The sequence below is a fragment of the Lagenorhynchus albirostris genome, chromosome 2 (assembly GCF_949774975.1).
Source record: "Lagenorhynchus albirostris chromosome 2, mLagAlb1.1, whole genome shotgun sequence".
Taxonomy (NCBI): domain Eukaryota; kingdom Metazoa; phylum Chordata; class Mammalia; order Artiodactyla; family Delphinidae; genus Lagenorhynchus; species Lagenorhynchus albirostris.
The window spans coordinates 103,548,340-103,564,756 of NC_083096.1; the positions used below are offsets into that span (position 1 = coordinate 103,548,340).

Here is a 16,417-nt window from a genome sequence, read left to right on the forward strand (position 1 = left end):
ATGCAAGAGGATGACACCAACTCAGAGTGTACAAACTAAGTAGAGGACTGAGTATGAGATCCCAGGGACAGAGGGAAGATAGAGGAACCTGAAAAACACTAAAGAAGTAGGGAGATGATCTGGAGAAAGATGTTATGGAATTTTAGAAGTGTCATATTCTAGGAAGTGATTGTCAGTGTTAAATGTCAATCTGATAGGTAATATGAATTAAAATGTTTAACAAAAGTGAGTCACCATGGGTTGAGTAAGGAAACAAAAGGCTTCTTTGGGCAAAGGGATTACCTGTCCTGAGTCTCAAAGGTCAGGTGGGCATTAATGGGGTTAGAGTGGGGATTGGCACTGTGATAAAGGGTGCTTGTGTGAGAACTCTGGATGTGAAGAACAGGATGTGATTAATGAACATACTCACATGTAGAGAGGGTAAAGGGCAAGTGTCAAGGGGATGAGGCAGGAAGAGAAAATAAAAACCTTGTCAATAAAATATAGTCCATATACTTTAGAACTGCCTTCCCTACTTTTTATGTAGATTAATCATGTTTGCATGGTTCTCTTTTTTCTGTATTTCAAGCACTGAAAAAAATGTAGATGGCTTCAAAATGGATAGCTTCTGTTGTGCCTCTTAAAAATGCTTAGTAACCAAATTTGTTTTAAAATAGATTGTTTGTAAGTGCAATTTAACTTAAGTTAGGGAAATTTGTGTCTGTAGATAGTAAAATTTCCATGCTTGGAAATAGCACCACAGTTCATTCAATTGTTGTCAGTAGCTATTGTGTGCAGTCAGGATGTCCTGGGGAAGGAGTGTGTCTGTTGATGTCTACATTCCAGAAACAGACTTGAAGAAAGTGGCCTCTCAGCTGCCTTATAGATCTTTTTTTCTTTGAGGTAAAGCAATCTTTTGAGTATTATTTCCCTCTAAGACTGTCTTTACTCTTGGAATTATTGTTACGATTTTACTTTTTTGTTGGATGAAATTTTAAAACTTACTTTGTTGTTGGGGAACTTAACTCTGTTTCAGTAGGACTCCATGATGCTAGAAAACTTTAAAAATTGTGTTTTCTTTGGTGTAAGTTTAAGTTTTTAAATAAACCACCCCCCATCTTATTGTTGAGGCCATGTAAAAATATCATTGATAACCCAAATGAAAAATATTCAGTAACGTGGAAAATTGATGTCAAATTGGAGCTTATTTAATTCTTTCATTGAATGGTAATTTTGTTTTCAAACCCTGGAAAGGCAAGGGGGAGGTAGAAATCATTTTTGAATGTCTATCTTGTGGCAATCTGAATGTTTTGGATACGCTGTCTACTTTCATGTTTTCAAAAAACTTACAAAGGTACATTTTTACTTCTATATTAAAGAGGAAAACTTAAAAACTATTGTATATTATGATCAGAAAGCTGTCAGGAATGTGATCATTTTGTCTTAACCTCCTAATTACATTTAAAAAACAGTGGTAACCTGACTTGCTTTGGAGATCTTGCAACTGTCAGATGCATTTTGCAAACATACCAAACCATTAAAAAATAACATATACAGAGTGATAACTTTAGATCAGGGAGGTATAAGCTTATTTGTGCTGCTGCAGGTTTGAATGCATGAAATCTATCCACTTCCTATCCATAATAAGAATAAGTGCGTTGGAATAAACTTGGAATCTTTTAACATCTCTTATTTTTTATTTTAAATGTAGAATTTACCTTTTAATAACTTTAAAAGAAGAATCCTTAGCTTTTCCCCATTCATTCTAATAGTGATTTGTATTTCCTGTGTCTCCTCTTGTTTCCAAGCAGGAAGTTCAGTCTTACAAAATATTTGCAATATGGTAAGAGAGATACAGCTTATTTGTGAAGTAGATGAAGGCATCGTAGCTCTCAGTAATTTATTGTGTACTTAGTATTTGTGTTTTCATCATTTAGAAGTATTCTGGTAAATCTTATTTGTAATATAATTTAAAAGGACCATTTTTAAGGTTTTTCATGATTTGTATTTTGCCCTATATTTAAAATTTGGAAACAAAAAAGAAAAATAAGCTTTAATTATGCATCCAAAATTGTAGATGCCTCATGTTTTCTTTCTGTTTTGAAGCTTTTTTAATAGGCAATTCATTCACGTGATTCATAGTGCAAACGGTATAAAAGAGTATTCAAACAGTGAAGTGTCTTTCTACCTCAGACCTTAGCCACCATTCCTTTCCCTAGATAAGCAACAGCTATTACTGGTTTTTTGTGTATCTTTCCAGAGACATTATACACATATAGAAGCAAACACAATATGTTCTCTCCTTTACACAAAGGGTAGCATTCTGTTCCTTGCTCATTGTTCTGAGTTATCTGTATATAAAAAGTTGTCTTCTTTTGTTGTTATTTGTTTTGTTTTTTCAAAGCTGCATGATAATCCATTATACTGATGTACTATAATTAATTTAACCAGTTCACTACTAATAGATGTTTGGATTGTTTCCAGTTTTTTTTGGTTACAAACAGTGCTTCAATGAATAGCCCTGTATATTCCTAGGTGGGTAGTTACTGGAACAGAGCGCATGTGCATTTATATTTTGTATATTGCTAAACGCCCTCTGTAGAGGTTCTGTCCTTCTGATAGCCGTGCTGAAGAAGCTGATTTCCTACCCCTTTGCCAGCAAAGCTGGTTACCAAACTTTGTTATCCAATCTGATAGTAAAAACTGGTATCTCAGTATAGATTTGATTTGCATTTGCCTCATTTTGAGTACAGTTGAGTATCTTTTAATATGTTGCAGTCATTTGCATATCCTTTTATGTGACTTGACTGTTTATTTTTTTCTTGATAGTTGGTCTTTTTTTAGTATTGATTTATAGAAACTTCATATAAGTGAAATTAGCCCTTAATTTTTGATATAAGTTGCAGATTTTCTTTAGTTTGTTTTTTTATCTTTTGGTTTGCTTATGGTATTTTGTTTTATTTTGCATTTCTATCTCAATCTTCTATGTGCCTTTTTTTTTTTTTTTTGCGGTACGCGGGCCTCTCACTGTTGTGGCCTCTCCCGTTGCGGAGCACAGGCTCCGGACGCACAGGCTCAGCGGCCATGGCTCACGGGCCCAGCCGCTCCATGGCGCGTGGGATCTTCCTGGACCGGGGCACGAACCTGTGTCCCCTGCATCGGCAGGCGGACTCTCAACCACTGTGCCACCAGGGAAGCCCTTTTGTGCCTTTTGTATGCTTTCTGAGTATTAGGGAAGGATTTCCCTGCTTGGAGATTATAGTAGCATTCTCCCCTGTTTTTTCTTTTAATGTTTTCATGGTGTTATTTATTAAATTTAAATCTTTGATACATTCTAGAGTATCTCTGTTTCTAGCTAATTTATTGAATAATTCATATTTTCCCCATCGGTTTGAGATGCCATCTTTATCATAAACACACTAAATTGTCACATATATTTATTTCTGGACCTTATTCTGTCCCCTTGATTTGTTTAGTTATGTGCCAGTACCATACCGTCTTCATTGTGGTTTTATAGTATGTTTTAGTGTCTGGTTGGGGTAGCTTCTCTTTCCATTACTCTTTTTGTTCAGGTTTTTATTTTTCCATCAAGATTTTTGAATTGGCTTGTCTAGTTCCAAAAAATACCTATTGGTATTTTGAGGGTGATTTGAGTTAAATATGTAAATTTATAAATTAATTTATAGTTAAGTTTATGAATGTATAAATTATAGTTAATTTATAATTAAATTTATAAATAAAATTAAGGAGAATTTATATACTTAGCATTTTTATCTGAGAATATGGTATGCATTTAAGTTCTTCAGGTTGTCTTTTTTTGTTTCTCAGAAGCAATGTGAAGTTTTCAGTTTATAAATCTTGTAGCTTTTGTTTTGTTTTTCTCCCTAAGGAATTTTCCCTGTGCAAATGGTGAAAATTTTCTTCCATTATATCTTTTAATTCGGTGGTTTTCAAACTTTGGCTTTTGATTTATGACATCGAGTTAGTGAATTGTAACCAGCATTTTAAAATATGAAAGAGAATAGAAAAGAAAAATCAGAGTGTAATGCTCATTGTATAAGACTTAAGGATATTTCAGAAACTTTGTAGGTGTTATGTAACTGATAACTATTATGTGTATATGGTATACTTGGTCATGATGTGATATGTATTTCTTACCGAAGGTTGTGGTAAAACTCTTTGAAAGTTGCTGTTCTAATAGGTTATATGTATGAAAGCTATTCATGTGTTTTCTTAAAGAGATACTAAATGTGTCTTAGTGCTCATTGTTGTGACTTAATAGGGAACCCAAGGGAGACAATTATTTAAACTTTAAGCAAAATCTTGATTTGATTTCGAAGGTCAGCTAGTAGAGGGGAGAGAGTGGAGACAGAGAGGCCACTTAGCAGGTTGGTAAATAGTCCAAACTAGAAGTAAAATATGGCCTTTGAACTAAGTGTCAATGGGAATGGAAAGAAAGAAAAAAAAGTTAGAGGCATTTTGGAAGCAAAACTAATGAGCTAAGGAATGTACGGAGGAGAGTAGGCTTGAGGGGCAGAGTAGATAGGAAGAGATGAGAGTTCAGTTTAGTACATGTTGAGATTGCAGTGCTGGTGGGTAAAGATTGGGAAATAGGGGGAGGAATGTATCAAACAGACCATCGAAAATATGGGTCTGGAGCTCAGAGGGTAAAACTAGACAGGTAGTTTAAGGATTCATTCCGTTAAAGGTATTGAAAGTGGATGAGATTCTCTGGGGGTAATGTATAGAGAAGAAGGCCAAGATGAGAACTGCCGGCTGAGTGGAAACAACTGTATGAAGCACAGAGCAGATGTAGAATATGGGGGTGCTCATGTTTACTAAATACCAAGCACTGTACCCTAGGTGTTTTACATTTGTTTTCTCAGTTGTTCCTTTCAGTAACACGCCATTTTACATATGGGGAAATTGAAGTTAGGTGATGTATCCAGAGTAACACAGGAAGTGGTAAGGGTCAGATTTAAACTCAGGTTTGAAACTCTGAAGGCTTGCATTTTCTAGTTGCTATAATGTATTGCTTCTAAGCAAAATGCTTCAAGATAGAAGGAAATGGTTAATATTTGTATTAATAATAGCTGACATAATATATTGAGGATGTACTTACTGTATGCCAGATGCTGTTAAGCTCTTTACATGGATTACCCATTAATCTTCACAGCAAATTATTATTATATCGACTCCCATTTTGCAGATAAGAAAGCTGGGACATAGAGTGATTTGTCCAAGGTTGCATATGTATGAAGTGGTAGAGTTGTTCAGAGTTGCAGAACAGTGAAGTAGGATGAAAACTTAGAAGGAAAAAGACTTCCAAGTTTGACTAAAACAGTTGGAGGTTATTGTTGACAGTGTTGTTCAGTGGTATTGAGTGAAAATAACTAACATTTATTGAGCATTTTCTATGTAACAAGCTCTGTTCTAAGTTCATTAAATCTTCACAGTGTTTCTCAAAATACATATTATTATCCCCATTTTATAAATGAGGAAACTGAAGAACAGAGCAGTCAATAAGTTACTTAACCTCGTTAAGAGGCAGATTTAGGATTTAACCTAGGCAGACTGGCTTTGGAACCCATCCTTTTAACCAGGGGTGCACAAACTACTACCAGTGGGCCAAATCTGGCCTGCTGCCTGTTTCTGTAAATAAAGTTTTATCGGAAACAACTACTCTTATTTGTTTATGTTTGGCTACTTTATACAGAGTTTAATAGTTGCAACAGATTGTGTAGCCTGAAAAGTCTAAAATACTCACTATCTAGCCCTTTACAGAAAATGTTTTCCAACCCCTGCTAACCATCAAACTGGATGAAAAGCCAAATCCTGGTGAATTGTCATTATCTATTTATAAAGTTTTAGTAGTAAAGAAATGCTGAATTAGATGGGATGGTAGCTTTAAGAAGAAATATGGTAAATTTAATTTTTTTCCTGTAGAAAAGATTTGGGTATGTTGTTAGTACCACAAGAAAAAATGTCCGTTAGTAGGAGATAGTGAAGTTATGAGGGAGGAGTAATGGTGGTAAGGGTTTTGGAGAATGCGGGAGAGAATGGGAAGATTTATTATTGGAAAGGAGCCAAAGACTTTTCTTTGAAACACTGGACAGGAGCAAAAAAATGAAAGGATATTAGAAGTATAGAGCTGTTAGAGCTGTTTTGAAGTAGAGGCAAGAGCCGTAATAGGAATTTTCATTAGATGGCTGTAACCTCATTTGAGTAGGGATGAAGATAATGATTGAAGATGGTTCAAATAATTGTCTTTTTACTACTTAGAATTATTTCACTACTTACAGTTATCTCACAGTCATGTTTAGTGCTTTGAAAAATACATTTATAGGAAAAGAAGAATAATTATAGAATTTTGCAAAGTGTTATAAAGTATTTTTTTTTAAAGTCTAACAGGTTAAAGTTGGGAAATAGGAGTAGGCTTTACATTTTTGCTGGTATTACATTATAAATTACATTTAAAGTCTACTTTCAAGTGCAGTTTTAAAAACAGCATTATTGAGGTATAATTGACTTAAAATAAACTGCACATATTTAAATTAAGGGTACAATTTGATCAATTTTGATATGCATACTCTTGTGAAACCATCACAATCCAGGTAATGCATGTCCCTTTGTCATCCCTCCCTTCTGTGCCTCTCTGCCACCACCTTCACCAATATTTATATGTTGTGTTTTCATTTTCATTGTATTCAAAATACTTTCTAATTTCCCTTTTTCTTCTTTGATCCATGGTTTATTTAGAAGTGTGTTAGTTTCCTAATATTTGAGGATTCTTCCAGAGATTTTTATAATTTAATTCCATCTAGTCACAGAACATACTTTACCTGACTTGAATCCTTTTAAACCCATTGAGACTTGTTTTATGGCCCATAATATGGTCCATCTTGGTAAATATTCAGTATGTGTTTGAAAAGAACATGTATTTTGCTGTCATTGGGTAGAGTGTTCTTTAAATGCCGGTCTCGTCAGGGTGGCTGATAGTATTGTTGAAGGCTTTCACATCCTTTGCTGATTTTCTGTCTACATGTTCTGTCAATTATTGAGAGAGGGTTTTTGAAATCTCTGGCTGTAGTTGTGAATTTGTCATTTCAGTTCTATTAGTTTTCGCTTCATGCATTTTGAAGTTGTTTGTTAGGTGCATAAATGTATAAGATTGTGTCCTCTTGATGAATTGAATCCATCATTATAAGATGACCTTCTTTATCTCTGGTAGTTTCCTTTGCTTAGAAATCTTTGTGTGTTATTAGGCAGTAGGCTTGGGGCAGTTGTAGAGCTCACCATGTTTGTTTCTTGTCTGTTAGGATTTTTGTTCTGTGTGGCCTGATAGCTAATGTCATGAAAACTGCTGTTTCGTATATTTTGTACAGATTTCTTTTAGTTGTTTCAGATATATAAGCCTGTTTTTCCATCTTGACCAGAGCAGAAATCAAAAAATATTTTTAAAATTATTTATGGCGGTTCTTAAGTTTTTCTTCTTGTTTGTATCAGGGATATTTAGAAGAATCTGATTAAAGGTGTGGACCTTACCCCCTCATATCTACAAAGGCGTGTAAAATCTTGGTTGTAATTTCATGAGGCTTCCAGGCTTAAGGTTTAATTCATCCCTGCTTAGGAATCCTGGCTTTCCAGGAAACATTTTCAACCCTAGTTGCACATTAGAATCACCTGGGAGAGCTTTTGAACAAATATATGTGCTTCACCAGGCCTCTGAAATCTGAATCTTTGGTGGTGGGACTCACACTTTGTTTCTAAAGCTGCATAAGCAATTCTGATGTGCAGACAAGCTTAAGAACAACTATGTTTTAAAACAAAGGATAGCTTCCTCTCCACTTGGTTTCTCTCCTTCCAGTTATTGGCAAGGATCCTAGGGAGGGTGGGTTACAGGGAGCCGGTTGCTCCTTAAACTCAATCTGAGTAGAATGAGTTACTTTAAAAAATTTACCTATTCAACCCTCAGATTTTGTCTCTGTAGATTGTATCTGGGCTTTTAACAAAGGTGCATACAGATGAAGTTATGATAAGAAACCTTTTTCAGTTATGTTTCATAATTTTAACAAAATGCAAAATGTTAGACTGTCCCTGTGATAAACAAAAGACAGCTATGTATCAATTAAAATGGACCTCAGAGCCCAAGACCCTATAAGAAATAAGGATATAAATAAATAGGAATTTAAAAATTTTAAAGCTTTGTGTGTTTTTAATTGGTATGCTTTGTATATAGGTTTTATGCTATGTCAAATGTATATGTGATTTCAAATATTGGTAATTTGTAGTGGAAAATGTACTTCATATTGACTTAAGTGACTTAAACAGTGCATTTAGCTGTTTTTAAAAAATGCTGTGAAGCAATAAGCAAGAGAAAAAAATACGGAGCACTCTTAATGAGAGAAGGCTGGTGTAACATGGACTGCGTGACTCAAGATCAATTGATTTCACATTGAGTCACTTTTTAGATGTGTCAAATTATGTAATGTGTGGAGCAGTCAGGTTGGAATGCTGGCTACTTTTATGCAAGGTGATTCTTTTGTATGATTTCTTTAATGAACATCATATTTATTTTGTGTATTAGGCTTTTCCGTTTCTGAATCTTCTAATGCTTCTAGTAGTAATGATGGATTTTTAAGGGATTAAATGACTTTGTATAAAAGTAGTTTAAAGTATTTTCTCCTCATTTATTATAACCAACTTTTCCTTAAAGCTGTGAACTTCACAGAAGTAAATGAAGAAAACAAAAATGATCTCTTCAGAGAAGTGTTTTCTTCCATTGAAACCTTGGCCTTTACCTTTGGAAATATGTAAGTAGAGGACTGTCATTTAAAGAAATTAGGGCCTAGATGTCTCATTGAGAGTATGTCACAATAATTTAGTACATACATGCAAAGTAAAGTATTAACTAGCATGAAATATTATCACAACTTCAGAAAAGCTACATTCTGTGTTGCTTTACTGGTGTATTTGGAGGTGTTTATAGCTGTTTAGAAGCAACATCCATTTGCAAGTGACTATGTGGTTTATGTGGATAGATTCCTAGCAGTTTATTTCTAAGGTTCTTACTTTTAAAAAATTTAACCTAGATGACATGTTGAATGTAAAGCTTGTGACAGAGCAATGTCATGACTTGTTTATTTCCATTTCTTTTTTTTTAAATTCCACTGGATAGCCTGACAAACTTCCTCATGGGAGATGTAGGCAATGATTCATTATTGCGACTGCCTGTTTCCCGGGAAAGTAAGGTAGGCCAAGTTTGTATGAAAGCAAAGATTTTAATGTTTTTAACTTAATATTTTAATAATATCCTAATCTTAATCTCAGCATTAGTCTTTGATAGTTGTTTAGTTTAGCAAAAAAAAAAACAGCTCAGTTCATTTTAAATATGATAAATTATGGTCAGTTTCTGGACCAAAAATTTAATTGTACTTTTGAAGTGGAACCATCATTTAAAAAAAAACATAGCTGGTAATTTTATAGTGTCTTATGTAATGAACCTATATGTCTATGGTCCAAAATTTTAGTAAGTAATTCATAGCTGTTTTTCCTTCCTGACATTGTCGCAGATTTTAAGACTGGTAGAAAAATGATGCAAGAAGTAAAGAGGGTGTTAATCTTTTCACACATTCTACAGTTTGTTTGTTACCATGAAACACTTACTAACAGAACTGAAGGTCTGAATTCTCCCTGAGAGCATCCTTATAAGTATGTTAGAGAATTGGGGTTCTGATTCCTAACTGGAAGAAAAATTGCTATGAAATAAAAGAGCATTAGGAATGTATGTAGAATATTGCTTTAAAGATTTATACTAATTGTAGTAGTAATATTTTCATTTGACTAAAATTTTTTCACCAAATGCAAGATATTTAAACAAACTGCATTAGGGACATACGTTGATCATTTCCTGTTAAGGATTTCCAAAAAGGATTGGAATCCAAAAGGATTTCAACAAATATTTGGAAATGTACCAAGTACCTGTTATTATATCAAAATAATATAAAAACTACAGATCTTTCTTAAATAATACAAAATATGAATGACTATTTAAGGCATTTGTTATATGTACTGTAGTACTTAGAAAACAATTGTGACTACTTCTGAAGTCATCCATTTGGTGACTGAAGGACTAAAGGAGGATAGTGTAGAAACCATATCAGAATGATGAAGAATTTTAAGATCTTTAAATATTTTGCTGTTATTTATGATTTTTCCTCAATTTCATATTTTCAAGCTTGCTGCTAATTTAGAAGGTATAATAAAACATTATATCAGTGTAAAAGGGGTCTGAACAATTTAAATTTTAGGTGTAAATCATATCTCCTATTCGTGTACTTCTGTTGTGCACATGTATACTAATTCTTAATAGGATAATACTTTTTCCTTTTTGCAGTTTTTAATTTACCCTAGAAATTGAAATCTAAAAATCCATGATGATATACTACTAATAAAATTACTTTGTTCGATGAAGAGTTTTGAAAAATATCTTTTAAAATAATAGTTGCCATTTATTTAATAGTGCTTAATAGATAACCATGCACTGTGCTAAACCTATATCATCTTAATCCTTAAAATAGTCTTATGAAGTAATGTTCTTATCCTCATTTTATAGAAGGGCAAACCAAAGTTAAATGAGTATAAATACATAGCTCAGTGTTACACAGCTACTGAGTGATAGAGCTTGACTTCAAACCCAGGTTTTACTTGATTCCTGTTGCATTGAATTCCTTCATACTCCGTATTGCCCAACTAAATATAAACTCTCACAATTTCGGTAGGTAACCTTTTCCTGCACTGTCCAATAAGGTAGCCACGTGTCACATGTAATTCATTAAATTAAATTTTTAATTCTCATTTAAGTTAGCCACTTTTCAAATGCTCATATAGCTACATGTAGCTATTAGCTACCTTACTGGACAGTGCAGATATAGAACATTTCCATCATCATAGAAAGTTCTGCACTAAGCTGTCCAGTGGACCTTCAGAGACAGCTTATCATATAATGAAATGGTAAAAGATGGCTGAAAGAGAGAGGTCTTTGTCTTCTATTTAGATAGCAGTCTATTTAGATTGCTTCTATAACTTGCTGACTAATATTTTTGAGATCTGCAGAATTTAAAGTTTTGAATGGATTCATTAATGTTAACTAATGCTGTTAGTAAACAATGAGGTTATTCATTCTTGGACCTTGAGAACTGCTGTTGTAAAAAGCTATATAATTCTTATTAAATGTTCTGGCATTTAAACAGATTTCTCAGGCCCTTTGAGTTCTAAATGCTTGAAATTCTTTAGTAGGAATTATGTCAGAGTAACAAATGAGAGTGAAAAAATTTTGAAGCAAAGTTCTGTTATCTTCTGCTCTAATCTTAAATTTGTTTTCTTCCGTGTTTTAAGTCTTTTGAAAATGTTTCTGTGGAATCAGTGGACTCATCCAGTGAAAAAGGTAATGCTTGAGGTACTTAAAACTTTAGTCAAACTTTTTACAGTTACTTTTGACAAATGTTTTGGATTACTTAATCTCTCCTTGCTTAGTAACCTAAAGTATTCATTTCAGACATAAAATGAATGATGTGTGAAGTTTTACATATAAAACTTAAGGAAAAAAACCTGCTAGAGTAGATAGATAATGGATGATAGAGACTGATCAAGAATTATATAGGGCTTGTAACTTGATGAATAATAGAAATACATATTTATTAAAAAATATAATTTAAAACTATTTTCAGTTTAAACTGTGACCCTTTAATTATGAATTTGTCACATATTTTTTAACCAGTTTTCATTGAAGAACATCTTAGTATATGAATGCTTCTTTGTTTAGAGTTATGAGCTCATATTTAATGTATACTTACCTTGATATTTTTATTTTCAGGAAGTTTTTCTCCTATAGAATTAGACAGCATGCTGTTAAAGAACACTAACTCTATAGAATTGGCTTTGTCATATGCTAAAACATGGTTAAAATATACCAAGAACATAGTTTCATGGGTTGAAAAGAAGCTGAGCTTGGGTGAGTTGCCCTTTAGGGCATCTGATTAACTTTGGAACGTAAGAACTGAATTGTTTGTGATTCATGTTCTACAGACTATAAATAATATGATTCCAAATTAGTAGCTCTTTCATTGTAGTGCATAAAATCATTGCCCATTTTTCTCTTCAGGAAAGACTCTTCTTACAGTAAATATACTTATTGAACATTGATGTGGACCAACCACTAGATCTGGGGGCACCAAGACAGATAGTATACTGTCTTTGCCTTTAAAGAAGTCATACTCTAGTGGGTGAAAAGAAATGCAATCAGATAATATGGTTAAAGGAGACAAAAACAACAGTAGCTGTCGGATCAGAAGGCAGTGGAAACATATAAGGAACATCTTAATAGCTAATATTTTCCCAGTGTTTTACAGTTGACAAAATGCTTTCAACATCCATTATCTCATGTAATCCTTACCAAAACCCTGGGAAGTAGGCAAGACAAGATTATTATCCCCATTTTACAGTGGAGGCAAATGAGATGGGTTTTGCCTAAGGTCAGCAGATTTGCCTAAGATCATATAGTATAGGGTATGTATAGAATTTACCCAAAGCCTATGCTCTTTCCACTACATTATTTGCTTTTAATAGGGAATGCCCATCAGATTCACCTGAATAGCCTTAGAAATAGATAATACACAGGCCTAGGTCCCATTCCCCAAGAGAAGTGAGATCTAATCAAGTGCGTTTTGAAAGTTTCCCAGTTGATTTTGATGAGTACTACCAATTAAGAATCATAACTTCATATCATGTTGCAGATTAGTATTTGTGATCACTTTTTAATTGGGGGATTACAAATAATTTTAGAGTATGGGGGGGGAAAATAAGTTGAATTTACCTTCTGATGCCTTCTTTGACCTTTTCAGAATTGGAGTCCACTAGAAATATTGTCAAGTTGGCAGAGGCAACTAGAACTAACATTGGACTACAGGTAAGTGGTCAGTGAACTACTAGGGTCCTCTGCCAAGAGATTACTCAGATGAGCGCCTTGCAAAATCAGATTAAATTTTGTACTTAACATAGGAAAGAGCTTACATGCTAAATAACCTTTTTACTGACAAAATAAAATCTTTTTAAACTTATAAGGATACCCATTATGAAGAAACTAGGAAATCCACAGTTTTATATGAATGTTGATTAACTTGTTAGCTACTAATTTTGCTAACGAGGTTTAGAATAACTTCGTTAATTTTCTTCAGTATTTTTCTCATATGGTCATATTTATGAATAGTCATTTTTCTGAAAAAAATCTAAGCTTAAAAATTTCTCTTTTTGAAGAAGTTTGGTGGGGGTGGGGGGGATCTAGAACTCTAGTACATTTCTATTGGAAAATTTACTTTTCAATTTTAAATTCTAGGAGTTTATGCCACTGCAGTCTTTATTTACCAATGCTCTTCTTAATGATATAGAGAGCAGTCACCTTTTACAACAAACAATTGCAGCTCTCCAAGCCAACAAATTTGTGCAGGTAAAAATTTATAAATACAATGTACTTAAAAAAAAAAAAACAGCAGTATACCTTTAGAAAACAGCTTTTTTCTCTCTTTCTTTTTTTAAAAATACCCTTGCCAGCCTCTACTTGGGAGGAAAAATGAAATGGAAAAACAAAGGAAAGAAATAAAAGAACTTTGGAAACAGGAACAAAATAAAATGGTTAGTATTATAGTAGAGTTTCATCTATTTGTGAACATCTAAAAATCATCTGCAGTCTATAAGCATCTACCCTGGGAAGATGCATATCTTACTCTATAGTTTATCTAAAATTCAGTCTTAACTATCTTGCTGAATATGCTAAAGAAACCTGTACATTAGGATTTTTCATATTCTTTATTTAATACCCTTTTTTTTCTGTGTAGCTTGAAACAGAGACTGCTCTTAAAAAGGCAAAATTGTTGTGCATGCAACGTCAAGATGAATATGAAAAAGCAAAATCTTCCATGTTTCGTGCAGAAGAGGAGCATCTGTGCTCAAGTGGTGGATTAGTAAAAAATCTCAACAGGCAGCTAGAAAAAAAGCGAAGACTGGAAGAAGAGGCTCTTCAAAAAGTAATCATCTTTTTTGTTATTTGTTATTATTGAATTAGCACTAATCTGCTAAGGCTTTGGTTCTTAAACTTTAACCTGCATCAGGACCACCTGGAAGGCTTGTTAAAACAGACTGCTGGGCCCCATCCCCAGAGTTTCTGATTCAGCAGGTCTAGGGTTGGCCCCAGACAACCTGCATTTCTAAGTGCCCATGTGCTGCTGCTGCCGGGGATCCACACTCTGAGAACCACTATGCTAAGAGATTTTTGCTTATCTTTTGAATTTTAGGGGTTGTTTGTGAAAGATATATCTTAATATTTTTTACTTGATTGTTCAGAAAGTTCACCATTTAGGCAACTGTGTGTATATGCGTACTTATTCTAATACCTGGTAGCAAGACTAGGCTGAAGCTTTGTGTTATTTATGAAATATAATTGATAAATTCTGTAAGAAGATGTATAGAAAATGGTAAATATAAATAGAAGAGGCTATTAAATAGAAGTGGATGTTGATTTTATAGACAGTGTACTAATTGTAAATCATACTTGACTATTGATAAAAGACAAGTGTCCTTGAATTGCTGACCAAAACAGAATATTTCTTTTTAGAAATATTCTACTTAAACTATAGAATATTTCAGAACTTTCATGCATAAGCCTTTTCAATTATTTAAATCAAGCCGTACTAGAGTAAGCATTTGTTTTAAAATATAGATTCAGTGAACCAGTGTCACTTTTTTCTCTGATACTCCTGAAGGTAGAAGAAGCAAATGAACTCTACAAAGTTTGTGTGACAAATGTTGAAGAAAGACGAAATGATCTAGAAAATACCAAAAGAGAAATTTTAACACAACTCCGGAAACTCGTTTTCCAGTGTGATCTTACCCTTAAAGCTGTAAGTAATTTCTTCAGTATTTTAAAGAGGAAAAAATAATCTATATATCTGAAGAAGGGAGAGGAATGCTTGATGAGTCATGATTCTTATGGGATTTAATTTCTGAGATTAATGGAAAGTTTAGACTTTAAAAGTCGACTCTCAGTTTTTAATACTGGTATGTGGTTTGAGTTTCATTTTTTTTATCTGGCTCTCCACTCCATGGATTGATGATTTGTTCTGTTAAAACTGAAGTCTGAGAGTTTGAAATTGCCTCTATGCCCCTGTCTTTCTTGGCTTGGTTGACAAAATGGATTTAATCCCTGGAACTTCTATAAGCAGTATGAGATCTTTCTTCAAAATTTGAGTAAACTAATAAATATTGAAATTGAACCCAATGGTTTATTTGAAGACAAAGCATCCTGTTCTCAAGTGTTTTCATTTGCCTCTTTACCATGGTTTTTATTAAAAAAAAGTATGTGCAAAATACAGTCAGCCCTCTGTATCCACGGGTTCTACATCAGTGGATTCAAGCAACCATGGATTGAGAATATTCAGGGGGAACAATTTTCCTGGAACTTCCAAACAGCAAAACTTGAATTTGTCCTGCGCTGGTAACTATTTACATAGCATTTACATTGTATTTACAGCTATTTACATAGCATTTACATTGCATTATTATAAATAACCTAGAGATGACTTAAAGTATACAGAAGTTTGTGCATAATATATATGCAAATACTATGCTATTTGATATAAGGGACTTGCACATCCGTGGATTTTGGTATTCATGGGTGGTCCTGGAAACAATTCCCCTCAGATACCGAGGAATGACTGTACCTTTTCTCGGTGTACATTTCACGAGTTTTAACACGTATATAAATTTGTGTAACCACTGCTGTCACAGTCAGGATTCAGAACAATTCCATCACTCCAAAAAAATTTCCTCATGCTGACCCTTTGTAGTCAAACTCTCCACCCATTCCTTATCCCTGGCAAGTATTGATCTGTTCTCCATCTCTGTAGTTTGGTGTTTTCCACAATGTCATATAAATGCAATTATAGTATGTATCTTTTGGAGATTGGCTTCTTTACTCAGCATAATGCTTTTGAGATTCATCAATGTTATGCATGTATCAGTAGTTCATTTCGTTTTATTGCTGAGTTGTAGTCCACTATATGAATGTACCACAGTGTTTATCCATTCACCTGTTGGACAATTGCATTGTTTCCAGTTTGGGGTGATTAGGAATAGAGCTACTATGAATACTTATTTACAGTTTTTTGCGTGACTATAAGTTTTCACATTTCTGGGGTGAATACCTAGGAGTGAGATTAATGGGCGGTATGGTAAATGTCTGTTTAACTTTATAAGAAATTGCCAAACTGTTTTCCAGAGTAGCCATAACATTTTTCATTCTAACCAGCAATCTATGAGAGTTCCAGTTGTTCTGCATCCTTGACAACACTTGTCAGTTGTTGTTTTTATATTTTGCTGTTCTTAG

General features: G+C 33.7%; 1 protein-coding gene across 3 annotated transcripts in view; it reads left to right on the forward strand.

Moving 5' to 3' along the window:
• Positions 1 to 16,417, forward strand: part of ARHGAP29 (Rho GTPase activating protein 29) — a 75,758-nt gene that overhangs the window by 32,162 nt on the left and 27,179 nt on the right. For 2 of the 3 annotated variants that reach the window (XM_060139543.1, XM_060139542.1), the window contains exons 4-12: positions 8,696 to 8,792; positions 9,158 to 9,230; positions 11,377 to 11,425; positions 11,855 to 11,992; positions 12,882 to 12,946; positions 13,373 to 13,483; positions 13,588 to 13,668; positions 13,872 to 14,060; positions 14,796 to 14,933. In XM_060139543.1, coding sequence (XP_059995526.1) covers positions 8,696 to 8,792; positions 9,158 to 9,230; positions 11,377 to 11,425; positions 11,855 to 11,992; positions 12,882 to 12,946; positions 13,373 to 13,483; positions 13,588 to 13,668; positions 13,872 to 14,060; positions 14,796 to 14,933 — 941 coding nt within the window. The remainder of the gene's footprint in view (positions 1 to 8,695; positions 8,793 to 9,157; positions 9,231 to 11,376; positions 11,426 to 11,854; positions 11,993 to 12,881; positions 12,947 to 13,372; positions 13,484 to 13,587; positions 13,669 to 13,871; positions 14,061 to 14,795; positions 14,934 to 16,417) is intronic. The other variant, XM_060139544.1, reaches the window with a different exon arrangement.